This window comes from Rhineura floridana, chromosome 3 (assembly GCF_030035675.1).
Source record: "Rhineura floridana isolate rRhiFlo1 chromosome 3, rRhiFlo1.hap2, whole genome shotgun sequence".
NCBI lineage: Eukaryota > Metazoa > Chordata > Lepidosauria > Squamata > Rhineuridae > Rhineura > Rhineura floridana.
Genome location: NC_084482.1, coordinates 216,611,267 through 216,634,367, shown reverse-complemented (window position 1 = coordinate 216,634,367; position 23,101 = coordinate 216,611,267). Strand labels below are relative to the sequence as shown.

Below are 23,101 nucleotides of genomic sequence, written 5' to 3'. Positions count from 1 at the left end.
CTTTCAATGCCTTCAATTCTTGTTGCTCTTTCAGGGAAAGGATCCGTTGGCAGAAATGGGCACTGATCTCCCCAAGGCAGAGGAGACTCCATCAGATCCCAGAGAGAGGCCACTGGGTAAGGATTACTGGGATGTATCTCAATTTGGTCTCTCCTATCACTTTTGAAATACAGTAGGGCCCTGCTTTACAGCACTTTGCTTTATGGCGCTTCGCTAATGCAGCGGTCTCCATTAGATGCAATTAGAGTAAAGCCCCACACATACGGTGTTTGTTCTGCTTTTACGACGGTTTTTAGGCGTCGCGTGCCATTCTATTCAATGAGTTCCACTTTTCAGCGGTTTTCGCTTTACGCCGGGGCCCCGGAACGTAACCTGCCTACTGTAATCACATCTTTAATCTTTGGGCAGGGGGGAAAGACACTTGTGGCCAACAGCCGAAAAGGGGCAGGAAGGGATGTCACCCAACTAAAATACGAAATGGGTACAAACGCCTGAACGGCACTGAGCAGATAAGGCTTTTTTAAAAGTCCCTGGGTAGTTAGACGTGTATTGCTTAATCTCTGAGACAAGCATGTTCACCACCTTTGTGTCTCACAGGTGATGAAATGAGGCCAAGACCTCCTCAGCCATCTCTCCTTTGTGGCGGAGGGAAAGTAGCTGCTGTGACACTGGAACAGGTAGGGGGAGTGATCCTTGGGGGGGAGAGAGGCTGGGGGCAGCCTGGGTGCCTGAACAAACCTCCCTCCTTCTCCGTGCTTCTTTAAAGTCTGCCCTCAGCAAACACTGCAAAGGTCACACAGAGAAGGTTTCAATCCAAATGACCAGCCACCTGACCTTAACCTTAACCAGCCCTTTGAATGTAGCTAGAGTTATTTATCAGTAGCAGCAACATTGTTTACTAAATTACATACTCTTTATAACTAGAATAGCCTCCTAAGCAGTATAGGACCTGCTCTCAGTCCCGCCAACTAAAGCGGCTAGGTTGGTGAAGACTCGGGAGAGAGCTTTCTCTGTGGCGGCCCCCTCGATCTGGAACTCCCTCCCAATAGATCTTCGACATGCCCCTTCCCTAGAAATATTTCGCCGGGGTCTGAAGACTTGGCTCTTTAACCAGGCCTTTACAACCTCTGAGACTTCTAGGGTAAATTAGCCTTGTATTGAAATGCTGATAATTTATTATACTGAACTTGTATGTAATGTATTGACTATATCTTATTTATTGTATTTTATCATATTTTACTGTAAGCCGCCTAGAGTGGCCATTGGCCAGATAGGCGGCCTATAAATTAAAGTTTATTATTATTATTATTATTATAAAAACCAAATATTTCACAAATATTAAACAGAAACGCCCATCATTAACATACACAGTAAAACTGAATTATGAAAGTTTATTTGAATGTTTTAATGGAATTAACATTCCATAATCAAAATGTGGACCACAAAAAATCCACTAAAACAACAATGCAATGTGTAGTAGACAATCTTTATGCTGTCTATGAGAGGGAAATGTGCTTTCTTTTTCCGTTAGGGACCCTTGTCCTTTGAGGACGTGGCTGTGTATTTCACGGAGGAGGAGTGGGCGCGGCTGGATCCTGACCAGAGGACTCTGCATAACGAAGTCATGGCGGAGAACTGTGGGATCATGGCCTCTCTTGGTAAGGCTCCCTGTGGGATCATAATATCTGTTTTCAAAATCATTATGTCGACTTATTATGAACCTCCAATATTTTTATGTAGCTCCACAGCGCCACTTGGAGCATCTGCGATTCTAACACCGCTGCAGTGAACCTTCAACAGACAGCCATCAGCTGCTTTCCCTCTGAATATGCGTCCTCCAGTTATGCCTCTCTAAACAGTGGTCAGACAGGTCTGAATGGCCCAGGCCTTTTGAAATGCAAGGTTCAGAGTTCTTAGGGAGATGGAACTAGTCATTTTCTGGTTGGCCAAAGATACCACTGACATCAGAGTCAGAACGGCTTTCATAACTGGGCCAAGCAACAATCCATCTCAGAAAAGAAGCGGGTTTTCCTGATCTCAGATTCCCATAAATACGTGAGGTGGTTGCCTTCCTGAAAACTTCTGGTCGGGAGCCCGAAGGTGCTCTCTTTCAGAGCCAGCTTTTTGCCAAGAACTCTATATGCTCTGAAATCCAAAACTCTGTTTGAGCAACTAGCATGTAACTAGCAAATTAGATTGAGTTTATTAATTTACTCACAAACCTGTGTTTGATTCTTGCCCCCCCTTTTCCTTTCCAGCCGACTGACCCAGGGAGCTCACTTGTATAGGAGATAATAATAATAATAATAATAATAATAATAATAATAATAATAATAATAATAAATTTAATTTATGTGTCGCCTATCTGGCCAATGGCCACTCTAGGTGACGTACATACAATAAATATGGGAGAATACAATATAAAAATACAGTGAAATATATAAATTATAAGAGCAAACAATACCTAATAGGAGGCATTTAAAACAGAAGAATATTAAGCCTCCCCAGAAGTCCCGAAAGCCTGCTGAAAAAGCCAGGTCTTTAAGGCCTTGCGGAACATATTCAGGGAAGAGATGTGCCGAAGATCTTGTGGGAGGGAGTTCCAGAGGGTGAATTCAGAGTTATGGTTCCTCACTCCAATCAGCTGATCAGCAGTGAGAGGCCCACTGTTTCTGCTGCATCGGGAACTCCCTAATGCAGCTGATCCCAGAGACTGTGTCTCAGGGCCGGTCAGCTGACAGCACTGTAAGGGAGCCGTAGGAGCACACATTAAACTCCCGACTGTCCTCCCTGCCCTGACGTCACAGGTCTGGGGAAAACAATCTCACAGGCCACGTTAAGACCTCTACCAAGCCTGCTTAGGCCCAAGCGCAGAGGTTCCTCTCCGCTGCTTTAGCTGAAGAAATGAGGGATTGGCCTTGGGGCCGGCATGCAAGTGACATCCTCCGCCACTGAACGATGGAGCCTCAAGTTTCTGTTTTATCCTGTCTTTCCGTTACTCCTAACAATTAAATTACTTCTGTTCTTCCTTTATGACAAGCTTTATTTGGCATTGTTCAATGATTTGGGGCTGCATTTACTCCTAAGACTCTAATCAGTTGGTCTTCATTTGCAGAAGGTGATAAACTGGAAACCAAGAATGAGGGAGACTGTGACAGAAGTGACTCAGTAGAGAAACCATGTAAATATTTAGAGTGTGGAAATGGACTCAGTCAGGACCCCCATCTCACTTCCCATCAAAGAATTCACAGCATAAAGAAACAATTTCAATGCTTGGAATGTGGAAAGAGCTTCACACAGAGGTCCAGTCTCACTTCCCATGAAAGAATTCACAGAGGGGATAAACCATATCACTGTTCACAATGTGGAAAATGCTTCAGTCAGAGATCCAATCTCACTTCCCATCAAAGAATTCACAGCATAAAGAAACCATATCAGTGCTTGGAATGTGGAAAGAGCTTCTGCCGGAAGAAAAGTTTCACTTCACATCAAAGAATTCACAGTGGGGAGAAACCTTATCAATGCTTAGAATGTGGAAAGAGTTTTAATACAAGGGCAAACTTCCACAGGCATCAAAGTATTCACAGTGGGGAGAAACCATATCAGTGCCAGGAGTGTGGGAAGTGCTTCCGTCTGAATGAAGGTCTCGCTTCCCATCAAAGAATTCACCGTGGGGAGAAACCACATCAGTGCCAGGAGTGTGGGAAGTGCTTCAGTCGGAATGAAAATCTCACTTCCCATCAAAGAATTCACAGTGGGGAGAAACCATATCAATGCTTGGAATGTGGAAAGAGCTTCAGCGGGAAGGCAAATCTGACTTCACATCAAAGAATTCATACAGGGGAGAAACCATATCAATGCTTGGAATGTGGAAAGAATTTTAATACAAGCGCAAATTTCTGTCGTCATCAAAGAATTCACGGGGAGAAACCATATCAATGTTCGGAATGTGGAAAGAGCTTCCGTCAGAGCTCCAATCTCACGTCCCATGAAAGAACTCACAGCAGGGAGAAATATGAATGGTTGTTTAAGATGGAATTTAATTTCAGGAGACTTTAATTAAAATGCATGAGAGAATTCCAGCAATGGTCTTGTAATTTGGCAACTGTGCAATGAAGTTGTCCTTCTCCCTCAAAGCTGTGGAGCACACACTCAACACACTTGATGATCAAAATTTCTTCGTACTCCTTCCGCAGATCTCCACAATACAAGTCACTGCTCAGTGCGTTGAATACTTTCTTCAGATCCACTTCTGGGGAGGGCAAAGAGAGTGGTCTGGCAACATAAATCGTTGAGCAACTCACACACTTCAATGCAAACAGCCTCCACATCTCGGGTGTCAGTCATGAACTTGTGGTGCTCCTGACTGCCATTGTCATCCCCATCTTGTCCAGGTGAAAATGTTTAATAAAACAATGTTCTTGAATCCAGCTTTCAAAATATCCGAGTATACATTATATTCAGGCAGATATTGTTATTATTTTATTGATGATACTGTGTGTTGCATTGGTATTTTGATATTGAACATCGCTCAGAGAGTAATATTGTGGTGATCCAGAAATGTTATAATAAAAACAACGAAAGCCTCCAGGAAGTTGGGCAGCAAGGGAAACAGGGTTTGTTGGTTTCCTTTCTCGGAATGGTCTGCTGAAAGTTCCACTACCAACTCCTGGGATGATCTATCCAAGTATAGCTGAATATAATATGCCAAGAATTTCCTTCTGGGATCCTTATACAAGGGACAGTTCAACAAGTAATGAATTACGTCTTCTACCTGATCACACCTACAAATGCATTTCCGTTCATTAGTTGGAATTCCCAGGTATCTAGGGAAGACAATTGGACCCTTGGGTGATAACGGAGTCAAAGGTGTACTAAAGAACGATAAGGAGATTGCAGAGAAGCTAAATGAATTCTTTGCATCTGTCTTCACAGTGGAAGATATAGGGCAGATCCCTGAACCTGAACTAACATTTGCAGGAAGGGATTCTGAGGAACTAAGACAAATAGTGGTAACGAGAGAGGAAGTTCTAAGCTTAATGGACAATATAAAAACTGACAAATCACCGGGCCCGGATGGCATCCACCCGAGAGTTCTCAAAGAACTCAAAGGTGAAATTGCTGATCTGCTAACTAAAATATGTAACTTGTCCCTCGGGTCCTCCTCCGTGCCTGAGGACTGGAAAGTGGCAAATGTAACACCAATCTTCAAAAAGGGATCCAGAGGGGATCCCGGAAATTACAGGCCAGTTAGCTTAACTTCTGTCCCTGGAAAACTGGTAGAAAGTATTATTAAAGCTAGATTAACCAAGCACATAGAAGAACAAGCCTTGCTGAAGCAGAGCCAGCATGGCTTCTGCAAGGGAAAGTCCTGTCTCAGTAACCTATTAGAATTCTTTGAGAGTGTCAACAAGCATATAGATAGAGGTGATCCAGTGGACATAGTGTACTTAGACTTTCAAAAAGCGTTTGACAGGGTACCTCACCAAAGGCTTCTGAGGAAGCTTCGCAGTCATGGAATAAGAGGAGAGGTCCTCTTGTGGATAAGGAATTGGTTAAGAAGCAGAAAGCAGAGAGTAGGAATAAACGGACAGTTCTCCCAATGGAGGGCTGTAGAAAGTGGAGTCCCTCAAGGATCGGTATTGGGACCTGTACTTTTCAACTTGTTCATTAATGACCTAGAATTAGGAGTGAGCAGTGAAGTGGCCAAGTTTGTGGACGACACTAAATTGTTCAGGGTTGTTAAAACAAAAAGGGATTGCGAAGAGCTCCAAAAAGACCTCTCCAAACTGAGTGAATGGGCGGAAAAATGGCAAATGCAATTCAATATAAACAAGTGTAAAATTATGCATATTGGAGCAAAAAATCTGAATTTCACATATACGCTCATGGGGTCTGAACTGGCGGTGACCGACCAGGAGAGAGACCTCGGGGTTGTAGTGGACAGCACGATGAAAATGTCGATCCAGTGTGTGGCAGCTGTGAAAAAGGCAAATTCCATGCTAGCAATAATTAGGAAAGGTATTGAAAATAAAACAGCCGATATCATAATGCCATTGTATAAATCTATGGTGCGGCCGCATTTGGAATACTGTGTACAGTTCTGGTCGCCTCATCTCAAAAAGGATATTATAGAGTTGGAAAAGGTTCAGAAGAGGGCAACCACAATGATCAAGGGGATGGAGCGACTCCCTTACGAGGAAAGGTTGCAGCATTTGGGGCTTTTTAGTTTAGAGAAAAGGCGGGTCAGAGGAGACATGATGGAAGTGTATAAAATTATGCATGGCATGGAGAAAGTGGATAGAGAAAATTTCTTCTCCCTCTCTCATAATACTAGAACTCCTGGACATTCAAAGAAGCTGAATGTTGGAAGATTCAGGACAGACAAAAGGAAGTACTTCTTTACTCAGCGCATAGTTAAACTATGGAATTTGCTCCCACAAGATGCAGTAATGGCCACCAGCTTGGATGGCTTTAAAAGAAGATTAGACAAATTCATGGAGGACAGGGCTATCAATGGCTACTAGCCGTGATGGCTGTGCTCTGCCACCCTAGTCAGAGGCAGCATGCTTCTGAAAACCAGTTGCCGGAAGCCTCAGGAGGGGAGAGTGTTCTTGCACTCGGGTCCTGCTTGCGGGCTTCCCCCAGGCACCTGGTTGGCCACTGTGAGAACAGGATGCTGGACTAGATGGGCCACTGGCCTGATCCAGCAGGCTCTTCCTATGTTCTCCCCTCCAGATATGCAGAGAGCATCACTTGAAACCTACGTTCTGTGAACGCCATACGAAGTTGTGCATAGGTCAAAACTTCAAAATAATTGGATCTTGCGTGATTGACCTTAAGTTGGGGGTACCACATAGAAAAGGGCGTGGCAACTATTGTTGCCCTATCTTGGCTGGCTTCATGGTCGAAGATCCAGTTCCTTAGTGCGAGTGGGCTAAGGCTTAAATATTTTTCCATGGAGAGGTTATGAGTCTAGCTTTGCTTGGCACAGGTGAGCCCATCCTCCATTCCTAAATTGCTCAAGTCCACAGAGCTTGATGAGGGACTGGTCATCCATCGTGTTTAATCTACACCAATATCTAAGGTAGGAAACACATTTTGCAAAACTTACTTGGGCTCCTGTTGGGAGGAAGGGTGGGATATAAATGAAATAATTAATAAAGAAATAAAACTTCTGTCTCATGTTTGGCTGATTTCCCCCCAAGTTCTGCACCATAGAGCATTTGGGCTATGATTTTGGCAACAAAAACCTTGAGCACAGGATTAATTAGTTGGCCCCCTCTGGTATAGAAAAACTTTCGAATTTGGCCAGTTGATCTGGCACATGAAATTAATAAAAGCCCTCCATATGTCCAAATAGGTAATAGACACCACAGATTTATCCTTCCTGTCTCAAAGTGTGGGCTTCTTAAGAACCATAAGGTCTAAAGTCCGCTTTTCTTGTCCTGTTAAACCCCATTCTCCAGGAATATAACTTAAAAGTGGATGACAAACCTGCAGATATTAAGAATTTCACCAGTACAAAATTAATACAGGTGACAACTTCTGACCAAAAAGTAGATGTCACTGGAGAAGCCCACCTCATATGCCTCACTGAGGCATTCTCAACATTACACCTCCAGTGCCTCCTGTACTGGACAGTGCCTTCCTGTGCAAACATTGTTGAGTCCAAAACACTCAAACGATTTAAGTTTTGCTGAACCTAGATTCCACTGTCTTGGATCTACCCCAAACATTTAAAGCACATACAAAGCGCATTTAAAGCAGATGGCTTTGCCCAAAGAATCCTGGGAACTGTAGTTTGCTAAGGGTGCTGGTAAGCTGCAGCACTGTGAGGAGAAAACCACAGTTCCCAGAATTCTCTGGGGGGAACAGTCACGTTTTAAATGTGTGTTGGATGTGCTTTAATGTATGGTGTGGATCTGCAAGATGGCTCTACAACTTCCATCTACGGAGCTCTTCCTGGGTTTTATTTTTGGGAGGGGGTCCCTTCTACAATAGAGGCAGCCTTCGGTGGGGGTCACCACACAAGCTTTTTGAAAGGAGATTGGTCAGTTTCCCTTTTTCTACGCTGATGGTAAGGGCATTTCCGTTGTGGGTCTTTATGAAGCTGACCCCACCAGCAGGGGTGAGTGATGGAGCTGAGGATCCAGGACAAGGAATCACATGAGAAGACCCTTCTCATTGGCTATAACACTCTTTCACACTGATTGCCTCGTAGGATGCTGTAGACATAGAGATCTTGCTGGACCCTGCTCCCCCCTAAAAGTAAAGGGTCTAAGACCCCCTGAGAGTCTCCCCAGAAGACCACATCCATGGTCACTAGCCTCCATTGCCACTATTTAGAACCTTAAGCATCTCTGGGTCCTTGTCCTTTGGACCTCCAGGGGACTGGCCCGAATGAAGGGCCACCAAAAAGAAGAAAGGCAATAAGGCAGCAACAATGTTTCTTCTCATCCATCCCACAAAAGATGGGAATTCCTTGCTTATGGAAGATGGATGATGGGAATTCTGCAGCTTGTGCAAAATGCAGAAGCTAAATTGGTAACAGGGACCAGAAGATTCAAACATATAAAACTGATTTTGGCCCACTTACATTGGCAGCCTGTATGTTTCCAAGCCCGATTTAAGGTGCTGGTTTTAACCTATAACGCCTACACGGCTTGGGATCACAATACCTAACAAAACACCTCTCCCGACATGAATCCGCCCGTACACTATGCTCAACATCCAAGGCCCTCCTCCGGGTGCGTACTTGGAGGGAAGCTGGGAGTCTGGCAACAAGGGAGAGGGCCTTCTCAGTGGTAGCCCCCCAATTATGGAATGATGTTGTTGACGAGGTGCACCTAGCGCCAACATTGGTATCTTTTTGGCTCCAGGTCAAGGCTTTCCTTTTCTTCCAGGCATTCTAACAGCATATGCTGAGCTCTGACCCCAGGTCTTTTACCTGGTTTATCTGTGCGTCATGGTTTTAAAGTTTGTATGGTTTTTAAAATTGTATTATTTGTTTTTAATGTTCAGTGTTTTTAATTTTTGTAAACCACCCAGAGAGCTTTCGCTATGGGGTGGTATATAAATGTAATCAATAAAATCCCTTGCTTATGGAAGGAATGGGAAATCAAAGAGAGGGTGCAAGAGCTTCCCTCCTGTTTCACCCAGGGAGAGAGAGGGCGGAAGGTCAGAGCGCCAACCCGGAGGGGCTGGAAGCGAAGCATCCCTGCCTGGGCGCCCCATGCACGTTTCCCTCCTGGGCTCCTGCTTTGGCGAGAGAAAAGAGGCACTCTTGGCGCTCCTGGCTTTCCAAGGGTTAAAGTGAACTGAGCCAGATTCCTAGAGAGGACAGGAAATGGGGGGCGGGGTCCTCCGAAGTCTCCCACCCTGTCGGGGCTGAGGGAGGAAGGAGGGAGCGCCTTTTGTCTCCGCCAAGGGCTGCATCGGCGGCACTTCTGGGATCTGGTGAGTTTCCCACCCCTAATCGGTTGCATTTGGGGGAAGGGGAGTCCCAGGGACACGGCGGAGGGTGCATAAGGGGGGCTGTGCAGCTGATCCATCTGGGACTCCCCCATTCTTATTTATTATTTATTTATTTTATGATTTATATCCCGCCCCTCCTCCCAGCAGGAGCCCAGGGCGGCAAACAAAAGCACTAAAAACACTTTAAAGCAGACTTTAAAATACATTAAAAATAAAATATATTTGAAAGCATTTTTTAGAAAACCAACCATAACATCCAAATCAGGGAGTGGATTTGCTAAGGCAGGAAGGCCCTTTCGGTATGTATTGGAAGGTGGTCAGAGGATTTAAAGTTGGTCTGCAAGGCTGAGTTGATCTCCTGTTCCATTGCACTCGGATTATCATAGAATCGCAGACTGGTCGAGTTGTAAGGGGCCCACGAGGCCATCAAGTCATAAGAACATGAGAAGAGCCTGCTGCATCAGGCCAGTGGCCCATCTAGTCCAGCATCCTGTTCTCACAGTGGCCAACCAGGTGCCTGGGGGAAGCCCACAAGCAGGACCCGAGTGCAAGAACACTTCCCTCCTGAGGCTTCTGGCAACTGGTTTTCAGAAGCATGCTGCTTCTGACTAGGGTGGCAGAGCACAGCCATCATGGCTAGTAGCCATTGATAGCCCTGTCCTCCATGAATTTGTCTAATCTAAGTCCAACCCCCTGCAAATATTACCCAGTAAGCGTGACTGGAGGTTAAGGAATCCTCCCACCCCCACCATGGCAAATGTAAAATGCAAACACTTTGCAAAGAAGTTTAGACATGTCTTCCACTGTAATGACGTAGATCCAAGCACTAATTATACACTCAGTGTATTGTTAACTTGCACTACAATAGTAGGTGTCTCTACTCAGAAGTAAGTCTATTTGTGTGTAATGGGAATTTACTCCCTGGTAAGTGGATGCAGGCTTTCTTGTGAGTAGACGGCAGAACGGTGCAGAACTTAAATATAGGCAGTCGGCTGTGTTTAAAATTATTTATTTAAAAAAAGGTATAAAATCAAGTAACAATTTAACACAGTTAAATTAATAACATAAACATTATTTTGTAACATATTCTACACATGCCGCCCTGGGCTCCTGCTGGGAGGAAGGGCGGGATATAAATCAGATAATAAAGACATACAATCCTGTTAATTGTGTCAGCGGTTTTGTCATTGAACCTTGGAAAGTGGGAGCAGGTTTTATTTATGCATGTAGGCATTAGCAGTTGGGATGGGGACTGGCAGGATGCTTTTCTGTACCATTTTACTAAATTTGGTGCCAGAGCATCCGATGCTGTGCTGGTTGCTAAGGTCTCTCTGGGCATGTGGAGGACTGTTCCTCTTTGCTCCTCCCTCCTTGGCAACCTCTGAGAAAGGTAGCAATTGCTTTTGGTAAGGAGGATCCGCTTTGGTCATTTGGAATCCCTTCAGATTGGAGCGTTCTGAATCCCATTCTCTTTGTGCGGCCTGCTACGCTTAAGCAGCAGGACTGTTGAGCGGGTTTTGTTGTACTGTGGAGCCTTGATGTCTGTGAATGTGTATTTGTTGTGTTTGTGTGTGTTTTACTCGTGGCTTTATTTTTCTCTCTCTCTTGAGCAGCAGCATAGTGGCATGTTCAGAAGAGCAGCATCCCTTCATGATAGTCACAGCCATGCTCCCTCCCCCTTTCTTTGCTGCTGGGTTAAGATTGAGGTCCTTGTTAATGCCTTCTCCCACAACAACAGACCTCCCTAGGAGCCAGTCAGCATGAAAGGGGAGAGTGTGGGCTACCTCTAAGCAGCTGACTCACCTCTTTTAACTCTGGCTCCAATCAGCAGGAAAGGACAAGGAAGCATGTGAGAAGACTCTTCTCAGTAGCTAACACACTGCTCTTTTGTGCTGATTAGCTCGTAGTATGCTGGAGACATAGGGACCCTGCTCCCCAAAACATCCCTTTCTTCAGGCTTTGTCTGTGTCTGTGCGTGCGTGCTTGCATGTGCTAGACTATTTAAAAACCTGATAAAAAAATCCCTCTGCAACTTTCAACAACCCCACCCCCCTGCCAAGTCTTTGTAAGTGTGTGACTTGAAGCTTTCATTTCCTTCCTTCAGAGGTCTTGGAGGCTTCCTGGGAGCAAGATGGACGAGCAATATTCCGCTGGCTCTGATGCAGGAAGAGGCTCCCATGCCATCAAGACTGGGAGCAGTGGAGGATTCTGGGAAAGAACCATGCAGCAGGTCCTGGGAAAGGAGCACACCCTCAGCTCAGATGTGCCACACCAGCAGTTCAGGCATTTCTGCTGCCAGGAGGCCAAGGGCCCCCGAGAGGTTTGCAGCCGACTCCACCACCTTTACCGTCAGTGGCTGAAGCCAGAAAGGCACACGAAAGCTCAGATGCTGGACCTGGTGATTCTGGAGCAGTTCTTGGCTGTCCTTCCACCGGAGATGGAGAGCTGGGTGAGGGAATGTGGAGCGGAGACCACTTCCCAGGCGGTGGCCCTGGCCGAAGGTTTCCTCCTGAGCTGGGCAGAGGACGACAAGCAGGCAGAGCAGCAGGTGAGTGTCTTTCATTGGGATAGTTCCAAGGGGCCAAGAGTGTGAGGGGGGGTATCCCAAAATTCTCTTCCCATTGCCCAACCTTTTTAGGAAAGCATCCAAGAAAGGATATCCGATACCCCTGAGGTTTTGGCCTCTGCCATTTCTGTTGTAATCTTCCTCCCCTTTCAATGCCTTCAATCCTTGTTGCTGTTTCAGGGAAAGGATCCGTTTGCAGGAATGGGCACTGATCTCCCCAAGGCAGAGGAGACTCCATCAGATCCCAGAGAGAGGCCACTGGGTAAGGATTACTGTGATGTATCTCAATTTGGTCTCTGCTATCACTTTTGAAATAATCACATCTGTATAATCTCATAAGAGCATAAGAAGAGCCTGCTGGATCAGGCCAGTGGCCCATCTAGTCCAGCATCCTGTTCTCACAGTGGCCAACCAGGTGCCTGGGGGAAGCCTGCAAGCAGGACCCGAGTGCAAGAACACTCTCCCCTCCTGAGGCTTCCGGCAACTGGTTTTCAGAAGCCTGCTGCCTCTGACTAGGGTGGCAGAGCACAGCCATCATGGCTAGTAGCCATTGATAGCCCTGTCCTCCATGAATTTGTCTAATCTTCTTTTAAAGCCATCCAAGCTGGTGGCCATTACTGCATCTTGTGGGAGCAAATTCCATAGTTTAACTGTGCGCTGAGTAAAGAAGTACTTCCTTTTGTCTGTCCTGAATCTTCCAACATTCAGCTTCTTTGAATATCCATGAGTTCTAGTATTATGAGAGAGGGAGAAGAACTTTTCTCTATCCACTTTCTCCATGCCATGCATCATTTTATACACTTCCATCATGTCTCCTCTGACCCGCCTTTTCTCTAAACTAAAAAGCCCCAAATGCTGCAACCTTTCCTCGTAAGGGAGTCGCTCCATCCCCTTGATCATTGTGGTTGCCCTCTTCTGAACCTTTTCCAACTCTATAATATCCTTTTTGAGATGAGGCGACCAGAACTGTACACAGTATTCCAAATGCGGCCGCACCATAGATTTATACAACGACATTATGATATCGGCTGTTTTATTTTCAATACCTTTCCTAATTATCGCTAGCATGGAATTTGCCTTTTTCACAGCTGCTGCACACTGGGTCGACATTTTCATCGTGCTGTCCACTACAACCCCGAGGTCTCTCTCCTGGTCGGTCACCGCCAGTTCAGACCCCATGAGCGTATATGTGAAATTCAGATTTTTTGCTCCAATATGCATAGTTTTACACTTGTTTATATTGAATTGCATTTGCCATTTTTCTGCCCATTCACTCAGTTTGGAGAGGTCTTTTTGGAGCTCTTCGCAATCTCTTTTTGTTTTAACAACCCTGAACAATTTAGTGTCGTCAGAAAACTTGGCCACTTCACTGCTCACTCCTAATTCTAGGTCATTAATGAACAAGTTGAAAAGTACAGGTCCCAATACCGATCCTTGAGGGACTCCACTTTCTACAGGCCTCCATTGGGAGAACTGTCCGTTTATTCCTACTCTCTGCTTTTTGCTTCTTAACCAATTCCTTATCCACAAGAGGACCTCTCCTCTTATTCCATGACTGCTAAGCTTCCTCAGAAGTCTTTGGTGAGGTACCTTGTCAAAAGCTTTTTGAAAGTCTGAGTACACTATGTCCACCGGATCACCTCTATCTATATGCTTGTTGACACTCTCAAAGAATTCTAATAGGTTACTGAGACAGGACTTTCCCTTGCAGAAGCCATGCTGGCTCTGCTTCAGCAAGGCTTGTTCTTCTATGTGCTTAGTTAATCTAGCTTTAATAATACTTTCTACCAGTTTTCCAGGGACAGAAGTTAAGCTAACTGGCCTGTAATTTCCGGGATCCCCCCTGGATCCCTTTTTGAGTATGCCACTTTCCAGTCCTCAGGCACGGAGGAGGACCCGAGGGACACGTTACATATTTTAGTTAGCAGATCAGCAATTTCACCTTTGAATTCTTTGAGAACTCTCGGGTGGATGCCATCCGGGCCCGGTGATTTGTCAGTTTTTATATTGTCCATTAAGCCTAGAACTTCCTCTCTCGTTACCACTATTTGTCTCAGATCCTCAGAATCCCTTCCTGCAAATGGTAGTTCAGGTTCAGGGATCTGCCCTATATCTTCCACTGTGAAGACAGATGCAAAGAATTCATTTAGCTTCTCTGCAATCTCCTTATCGTTCTTTAGTACACCTTTGACTCCCTTATCATCCAAGGGTCCAGTCGCCTCCCTAGATGGTCTCCTGCTTTGAATGTATTTATAGAATTTTTTGTTGTTGGTTTTTATGTTCTTAGCAATGTGCTCCTCAAATTCTTTTTTAGCATCCCTTATTGTCTTCTTGCATTTCTTTTGCCAGAGTTTGTGTTCCTTTTTATTTTCTTCATTTGGACAAGACTTCCATTTTCTGAAGGAAGACTTTTTGCCTCTAAGAGCTTCCTTGACTTTGCTCGTTAACCATGCTGGCATCTTCTTGGCCCTGACGGTACCTTTTCTGATCTGCGGTATGCACTCCTGTTGAGCTTCTAATATAGTGTTTTTAAACAACTTCCAAGCATTTTTGAATGATGTGACCCTCTGGACTTTGTTTCTCAGCTTTCTTTTTACCAATCCCCTCATTTTTGTGAAGTTTCCTCTTTTGAAGTCAAATGTGACCGTGTTGGATTTTCTTGGCAATTGGCCATTTACATGTATGTTTAATTTAATAGCGCTATGGTCACTGCTCCCAATCGGTGCAACAACACTTACATCTTGCACCAGGTCCCGGTCCCCACTGAGGATTAAGTCCAGGGTTGCCGTCCCTCTGGTCGGTTCCATGACCAACTGGTCTAGGGAATAGTCATTTAGAATATCTAGAAATTTTGCTTCTTTGTCATGACTGGAACACATATGCGGCCAGTCTATGTCTGGGTAGTTGAAGTCCTCCATTACTACCACATTTCCTAGTTTGGATGCTTCCTCAATTTCATATCTCATCTCAAGGTCTCCCTGAGCATTTTGATCAGGGGGACGATAGATCGTTCCCAGTATTAAATCCCTCCTGGGGCACGGTATCACCACCCACAATGATTCTGTGGAGGAGTCCGCCTCTTTTGGGGTTTCGAGCTTGCTGGATTCAATGGCTTCTTTCACGTATAGAGCGACTCCGCCACCAATACGTCCTTCCCTGTCCTTCCGATATAGTTTATATCCAGGGATAACTGTATTCCACTGGTTTTCTCCATTCCACCAGGTCTCCGTTATGCTCACTATATCAATGCTCTTCTCTAAGACCAAGCACTCCAGTTCTCCCATCTTGGTTCGGAGGCTCCTAGCATTAGCGTACAGGCACTTGTAAGCAGTGTCTCTCTTCAAGTGTCTTTGGCACTTGTGGTTTGGCCTGTGGTAATTTTGCCCTTCTGAATTTATATCCTGTGCCCCTGCTCTCACAATGCCTACTTCTAGGCCTACCCCTTTTAAAATTTCATCATTTCTTTGGTCTTTATCCCAGGGGGGAGGTTTATTCTGAACCGGACCTTCCTCAGCTCCTGTCGGGTTTTCCCCCTCAGTCAGTTTATAATCTTGGGGGGGGAATACTTGTGGCCAAGAGCCCAAAGGGGCGAGAAGGGATGTCACCCAACTAAAATACAAAATGGGTAAACGCCTGACCTGTACTGAGCAGATAAGACTTTTTTAAAGGTCTATGGGTAGTTAGACGTGTATTGCTCAACCTCTGAGACAATCATGCTCTACTGGCTTCCCAACACCTTTGTGTCTCACAGGTGATGAGACGAGGCCAAGAAGACCTCCTCAGCCGTCTCTCGTTTGTGATGGAGGAGAAGCAGCTGCTATGGAAGTGGATCAGGTATGGGGGAAGGATCAATGTGGGGAGAGAGGCTGGGGGCATGTCCCCTGCTCAACTCTCTGGGCCTAAACAAACCTCCCTCCTTCTCTGTGCTTCTTTGAAATCTGCCCTCAGCAAACAGCGCGAAGGCCACTCAGAGAAGATTTTGATCCAAATGACCAGCTACCTGACCTTAACTAGCCCTTTGAATGTAGCTAGAATTATTTATCAGTAGCAGCAACGTTGTTTACTAATTTATATATACCATTTATTACTAGAATAGCCTCCTAAGCAGTATAAAAACCAAATATTTCACAAATACTATAAAGAAACACCCATCATTAAAATGTTGTTGTTGTTATGTGCCTTCAAGTCGATTACGACTTATGGCGACCCTATGAATCAGCGACCTCCAAGAGCATCTGTCATGAACCACCCTGTTCAGATCTTGTAAGTTCAGGTCTGTGGCTTCCTTTATGGAATCAATCCATCTCTTGTTTGCCTTCCCCTTTTTCTACTCCCTTCTGTTTTTCCCAGCATTATTGTCTTTTCTAGTGAATCATGTCTTCTCATGATGTGTCCAAAGTAAGATAACCTCCGTTTCATCATTTTAGCTTCTAGTGACAGTTCTGGTTTAATTTGTTCTAACACCCAATTATTTGTCTTTTTCACAGTCCATGGTATGCGCAAAGCTCTCCTCCAGCACCACATTTCAAATGAGTTGATTTTTCTCTTATCCACCTTTTTCACTGTCCAACTTTCACATCCATACATAGAGATCTATGGTCTGAATGATCCTGACTTTGGTGTTTAGTGTGACATCTTTGCATTTGAGGACCTTTTCTAGTTCTCTCTCAGCTGCCCTCCCCAGTCCTAGCCTTCTTCTGATTTCTTGACTATTGTCTCTGTTTTGGTTAATGACTGTGCCGAGGCATTGACAATCCTTGACAAGTCAATGTCCTCATTGTCAACTTTAAAGTTACATAAATCTTCTGTTGTCATTATTTTAGTCTTTTTGACGTTCAGCTGTAGTCCTGCTTTTGTGCTTTCCTCTTTAACTTTCATCAGCATTCGTTTCAAATCATTACGGGTTTCTGCTAAGAGTATGGTATCGTCTGCATATCTTAAATTATTGATGTTTCTCCCTCCAATTTTCACACCTCCTTCATCTTGGTCCAATCTCGCTTTCCGTATGATATGTTCTGCATACAGATTAAACAAATAGGGTGACAAAATACACCCCTGTCTCACACCCGTTCCGATGGGGAACCAATCTGTTTCTCCATATTCTGTCCTTACAGTAGCCTCTTGTCCAGAGTATAGGTTGCGCATCAGGACAATCAGTTGCTGTGGCACCCCCATTTCTTTTAAAGCATTCCATAGTTTTTCATGATCTACACAGTCAAATGCTTTGCTGTAGTCTATAAAACACAGGGTGATTTTCTTCTGAAATTCCTTGCTGCGTTCCATTATCCAATGTATGTTTGCGATATGATCTTTGGTGCCTCTTCCCTTTCTAAATCCAGCTTGGACATCTGGCATTTCTCGCTCCATATATGTTAAGAGCCTTTGTTGTAGAATCTTGAGCATTACTTTACTTGCATGGGATATTAAGGCAATAGTTCGGTAATGACTGCATTCTCTGGGATCCCCTTTCTTTGGAAGTGGGATATATATTGAATGCTTCCAGTCTGTGGGCCATTGTTCTCCATATTGACAAATTTTTGTCAAAATTTGGACAGATTCAGTCTCAGTAGCTTGTAGCAACTCTATTGGTATGCATCTATTCCTGGTGATTTGTTTCTTCCAAGAATTTTAAGAGCAGCTTTCACCTCACATTCTAAAATTTCTGGTTCTTCATCATATGGTTCCTCTGTGAATAAATCTGTCATCCTGTCATCTCTTTTATAAAGTTCTTCAGTGTATTGCTTCCATCTTCCTTTTATTTCATCTCGGTCAGTCAGTGTGTTCCCCTGTTGATTATTCAACCTCCCTACTTGTGGTTTACATTTCCCTTTCATTTCTCTAATCTTTTGGAATAGGGCTCTTGTTCTTCCCATTTTGTTGTTCTTTTCTATTTCTATACAGTAACTATTGCAATAGTTTTCTTTGTCCCTATGTACTAGTCATTGTATAGTTGCATTTAGGGTTCTGACTGTGTTTCTATCTCCTTTTGCTTTTGCTTTCCTTCTCTCTTTAACCATTTTAAGAGTTTCTTCAGTCATCCATTGAGGTCTTTCTTTTTAACTAGAGGTATTGTCTTTTTGCATTCTTCCCTGATAATGTCCCTGACTTCAGTCCATAATTCTTCTGGTTCTCTGTCAGCTAAGTTTAAAGCCTCAAACCTGTTCTTTATTTGATCTTTATATTCTTCTGGGATGTTATTTAAATTGTATTTTGGCATTGTGAGCGCTTTGTTCTTCTTCTTTAGCTTTACTCTGATTTTCAATACGATCAGTTCATGATCTGTACTGCAGTCTGCTCCTGGTCTTGATTTTGCAGAGAGTATGGAACTTCTCCATCTTCTGTTTCCAGTTATATAATCAATTTGATTCCTATATTGACCATCTGGTGATGTCCATGTGTACAGTCGTCTTTTTGGTTGCTCAAAAAATGTGTTGGCAAGAAACAAATCATTGGTTCACAGAATTCAATAAATGTTTCTCCTGCCTCATTTCTGTCTCCTAAGCTCCATTTCCCCACAATTCCTTGTTCTTCTCTGTTTCCTGCTTTTGCATTCCAGTTTCCCATGATTATCATCATATCTTGTCTTGGTGTGTGATCAATTTCCTCCTGTACTTCTGTGTAAAATCTCTCCTTCTGCGTTTGACATTGGAGTGTAGACTTGGATGATGGTTATGTTAATAGGTTTCCCGTTTAATCTCATTGATATCACTCACTCAGACCTTGCATTGTAGCTCCTAATTGCTTTTGCTACATCACTTCTCACTATTAAAGCAACCCCGTTTCTTCTTAATTTCTCATTTCCTGCATAAAATATTTTGTAGTTGCCTGGTTGAAAATGTCCCATTCCAGTCCATTTTAATTCACTCATGCCAAGTATTGTAATGTTCATACGCTCCATTTCTTGCTTGGCAATTTCTAACTTTCCCTGGTTCATGCTTCTCACATTCCATGTTCCTATTGTGTGCATTGTACAACTCCGGACTCTCCTTTCGCATCTGTGCGCATCAGCCTCTGAGCTTCCTTTTTGGCTTTGACCCAGCTGCGTCATTAGTCACAGCGCTACTCGTACTTGTCCTTAGTTCTTCCCCAGTAGCTCGGTGAGTGCCTTCTGACCTGGGGGTCTCATCTTCCAGCACTATCTCGTGTTGCATTTTGGATACTCTGCTCATAGGGTTTTCATGGTAAGAGATATTCAAAGGAGGTTTACCATTGACTTTAAGTTTGGATGCATCTTAGACTGGTGTTTCAGCTTTGACCATTCCGCCATGGGTGCTCCTGCTAGGAGTCTAGCCTCTTGGTCTAGACTCCTGACGGCATTGCTCTCAGCTTCTTCAACACTCTCAAACCCCCTCACCACGTTAAGGTGTAAAATACACAATAAAAGTTTAATTATGGAAATTTATTTGAATGTTTTAATGGAATTAACATTCCAATAAATTTCCATAATCAAAATGTGAAGCAAAATAAATCCATTAAAACAACACAGCAATGAATAGGCAGAAAGCAACACATCAGTGTGTAATACCTAACCTTTATGCTGTCTGTAAGGGGGAAATGTGGTTTCTTGTTCTTTAGGGTGCGGTGTCCTTTGAGGACGTGGCTGTGTATTTCACGGATGAGGAGTGGGCGCGGCTGGATCCTGACCAGAGGACTCTGCATAACGAAGTCATGGCGGAGAACTGTAGGATCATGGCCTCTCTTGGTAAGGCTCCCTGTGGGATCATAATATCTGTTTTCAAAATCATTATGTCGACTTATTATGAACCTCCAATATTTTTATGTAGCTCCACAGCGCCACTTGGAGCATCTGGGATTCTAACACCGCTGCAGTGAACCTTCAACAGACAGCCATCAGCTGCTTTCCCTCTGAATATGCGTCCTCCAGTTATGCCTCTCTAAACAGTGGTCAGACTGGTCTGAATGGCCCAGGCCTTTTGAAATGCCAGTTTCAGGGTTGTTGCTGAAATCAATAACTTGTTGCTGAAATGCAAAACTCTCTTTAAGCAAGTAGCATGTAATTAGCAAATTAGGTTGAGTTTATTGGTTTTACTCACAAACTTGTGTTTGATTGTTGCCCCCCGCATTCCTCCCCTTCCCCCAATAAATCTCTCTTGTTATTTGCCTTCACCTGCTTTTGCAGACAATTATTGACCACCTGTCATTACATTTCCCTAGTTCTAAGACTGACATGGAGCAAGGTACTAAAAGACCAGAGACATCATAAGAATCCCAGAAGTCTGACGGAACAGCCCTGCCATAGCCATAGCCCCATCTAGCCTATTATTGTCTGCTCTGACTGGCAGTATCTTTCTAAATTCTCATGCCCAACAGCTCCGTCCAAGATCCTTTAGCTCAAGAGCAGGAACTGGATTCAGCTGGCAGACTGGATCCTTCTTTCACCCACCCCTGCAGACAGGGCCACTCGCCTGTCAATCATCTGACATCAGCATCAGCTGTCAGTTAATAGACGTCAGCAAAGGCTGTAGTAAGATTTGCCTCCCATTTAAATTCCTTCATGACAAGGTTTATTTGGCATTGTTCAATGATTTGGGGCTTCATTTCCTCCTAAGGCTCTAATCAGTTTCTGTCTTCGTTACAGAAGCCGATAATCTGGAAACGAAGAATAAGGGAGACTGTGGCAGAACTAAGACAGCGGAGAAACCATGTAAATATTTGGAATGTATAAAGGGACTCAGTCAGAGCCCCCATCTCACTTCCCATCAAATAATTCACAGCATAAAGAAACTATATCAGTGCTTGGAATGTGGAAAGAGCTTCACTCAGAGCTCCACTCTCGCTTCCCATGAAAGAATTCACAGAGGGAATAAACCATATCAGTGCTCACAATGTGGAAAATGCTTCAGTCAGAGTTCCAATCTCAGTTCCCATCAAAGAATTCATACAGGGGAAAAACCATATCAGTGCTTTGAATGTGGAAAATGCTTCAGTCAAAGCCACCATCTCACTTCCCATCAAAGAGTTCACAGCGGGGAGAAACCATATCAATGCTGGGAATGTGGAAAGAGGTTCACTCGGAGCTCCAATCTTACTTCCCATCAAAGAATTCACAGTGGGGAGGAACCATATCAATGCTTGGAATGTGGAAACAGCTTTAATTCCAAGAGAGGTCTCAGTTCCCATCAAAGAATTCACAGTGAGAAGAAATCATATCAATGTTTGGAATGTGGAAAAAGCTTCAGCTGGAAAGAAAGTCTTACTTCACATCAAAGAATTCATACAGGGGAGAAACCATATCAATGCTTGGAATGTGGAAAGAGTTTTAATGCAAGCACAAATTTCCGTCGTCATCAAAGAATTCACAGTGGGGAGAAACCATATCAATGTTTGGAATGTGGAAAGAGGTTTAATACAAGCACAAACTTCCACAGTCATCAAAGTATTCACCGTGGGGAGAAACCATATCAGTGCCAGGAGTGTGGGAAGTGCTTCAGTCGGAATGAAAGTCTCACTTCCCATCAAAGAACTCACAGTGGGGAGAAGCCACATCAATGTTCGGAATGTGGAAAGAGCTTCAGTCAGAGCTCCAATCTCACTTCCCATCAAAGAACTCACAGCAGGGAGAAACCATATGAATGGTTGTTTAAGATGGAATTCAATTTTAGGGGACTTTAATTAAAATGCATGAGAGAATTCCAGCAATGGTCTTGTAATTTGGCAACTGTGCAGTGAAGTTGACCTTGTTCCTCAAAGCTGTGGAGCACACACTCGACACTCTTGATGACCAAAATTTCCTTCCGCAGATCTCCACAATACAAGTCACTGCTCAGTGAGTTGAATAGTTTCTTCAGATCCGCTTCTGGGGAGGGGATAGAGAGTGGTCTGGCAACATAAGTTGACAAGCAACTCACGCACTTCAATGCAAACAGCCTCCACATCTCAGGTATCAGTCATGAACTTGTGGTGCTCCTGACTGTGATTGTCATCCCCATCTTGTCTAGGCATCAGCTTAAATCTGTTCCTGGTATGCTGAATCCACACAAGATATCTGCCAGAAAAGACACAAGTTTCAGGTTTTTGCGATAACGAAATTGGCTGCAAGATTTCTGAAAATGTTTAATAAAACTATTAATGTTTTTTCTTCAATTTAGCCTTTCAAAATTGGGCGTACACATTATATTCGGGCAGATATTGTTATTATCGTAATGATGATATTGTGTGTTGTATTGGTATTTTAATTTTGAACATTAGTCAGAGAGTAATATTGTAGTGATCCAGAAATGTTATAATAAAAACAAAGAAAGCCTCAAGCAAATTGCTCATGAAAGGAAACAGGGTTTGTTGGTTTCCTTTCTTAGAGGCATACCATGCCCACTGATTTCCTTTTCTGTGTTTACACACAAACACACAGGGAGAACTTTAACGGATCTCCTCTGCCTGTCCAACCCAGGTGGTGAGCCATGTGACGTCCTTCCCCAGCACCACCTGTGAAGCTCTCACTTGGGGCTACCAGCAGACAGGAACATCGGGTTTATTCTTACCCTTTACAGCTCTAGCACAGATCTCCCTAGATCCCACTGCTAGGCAGCACCACCAGTCACTTTCTGTAACCCAAACTCCCAGAGACTTTGCCTAAGTCTCTCTATAGCTTGTTACTTTGTGACTGTGTGCCTATGCTGTTCCCAACCCCCTTGTATCTTTATATTTAAAGCATAGAACTCTGGATTGCTCTGGATACGTGACTTGTTACAATTTCTCCCTTCACCGCTGCCACCATTAGATACAGTTTCTGTTCAGCCTTGGTAATTACCTTGCCTTCCCTTCTGGTCTGTATATTCCCCCAGCCAAGGATCAGGCCTTTGGTAAACCAAACAAGTGTTTATTTAATATCAGAAATAACAAGATTACTTAAGGAATGTTTCACAAGCGTATGGTTTCATCTATTTTCTGTTAGGTACTTAACTTCTTACTAATTGCCTCAGAACTCCGACTCACTCTCCACACCTCCATACCTCCAACCTCTCTCTCAACCTCTCTAACGCCCCCTCCCAGATTCAACTGTCATTCTTCCATTTATACTCCCAGCCATTCAAACGCTCA

General features: G+C 44.0%; 2 protein-coding genes across 2 annotated transcripts in view; both read left to right on the top strand.

Moving 5' to 3' along the window:
- Positions 1–22,317, top strand: part of LOC133381643 (zinc finger protein 420-like) — a 29,865-nt gene extending 7,548 nt beyond the window's left edge. The window contains exons 5-9 of the mRNA XM_061620989.1: positions 35–116; positions 598–677; positions 1,532–1,658; positions 3,116–4,015; positions 20,790–22,317. Coding sequence (XP_061476973.1) covers positions 35–116; positions 598–677; positions 1,532–1,658; positions 3,116–4,015; positions 20,790–21,676 — 2,076 coding nt within the window. The 3' untranslated portion in view covers positions 21,677–22,317. The remainder of the gene's footprint in view (positions 1–34; positions 117–597; positions 678–1,531; positions 1,659–3,115; positions 4,016–20,789) is intronic.
- LOC133381627 (zinc finger and SCAN domain-containing protein 31-like) lies at positions 9,244–19,738 on the top strand. Its single transcript, XM_061620976.1, has 4 exons — positions 9,244–9,459; positions 11,582–12,025; positions 12,224–12,305; positions 19,619–19,738. The coding sequence occupies exons 2-4, from the start codon at positions 11,609–11,611 to the stop codon at positions 19,633–19,635; spliced, it is 516 nt and encodes a 171-aa protein (XP_061476960.1). The 5' UTR covers positions 9,244–9,459; positions 11,582–11,608; the 3' UTR covers positions 19,636–19,738.
- Positions 22,318–23,101: the final 784 nt, after the last annotated feature.

What these genes read in the sequence shown, in the direction of transcription:
- LOC133381627 (XM_061620976.1), top strand. Translation starts at nt 11,609, where the DNA reads ATGGACGAGCAATATTCCGCTGGCTCTGATGCAGGAAGAGGCTCCCAT. An exon ending in ACAAGCAGGCAGAGCAGCAG is followed by an intron (nt 12,026 to 12,223) that starts GTGAGTGTCTTT and finishes TTGCTGTTTCAG; the next exon opens with GGAAAGGATCCGTTTGCAGG.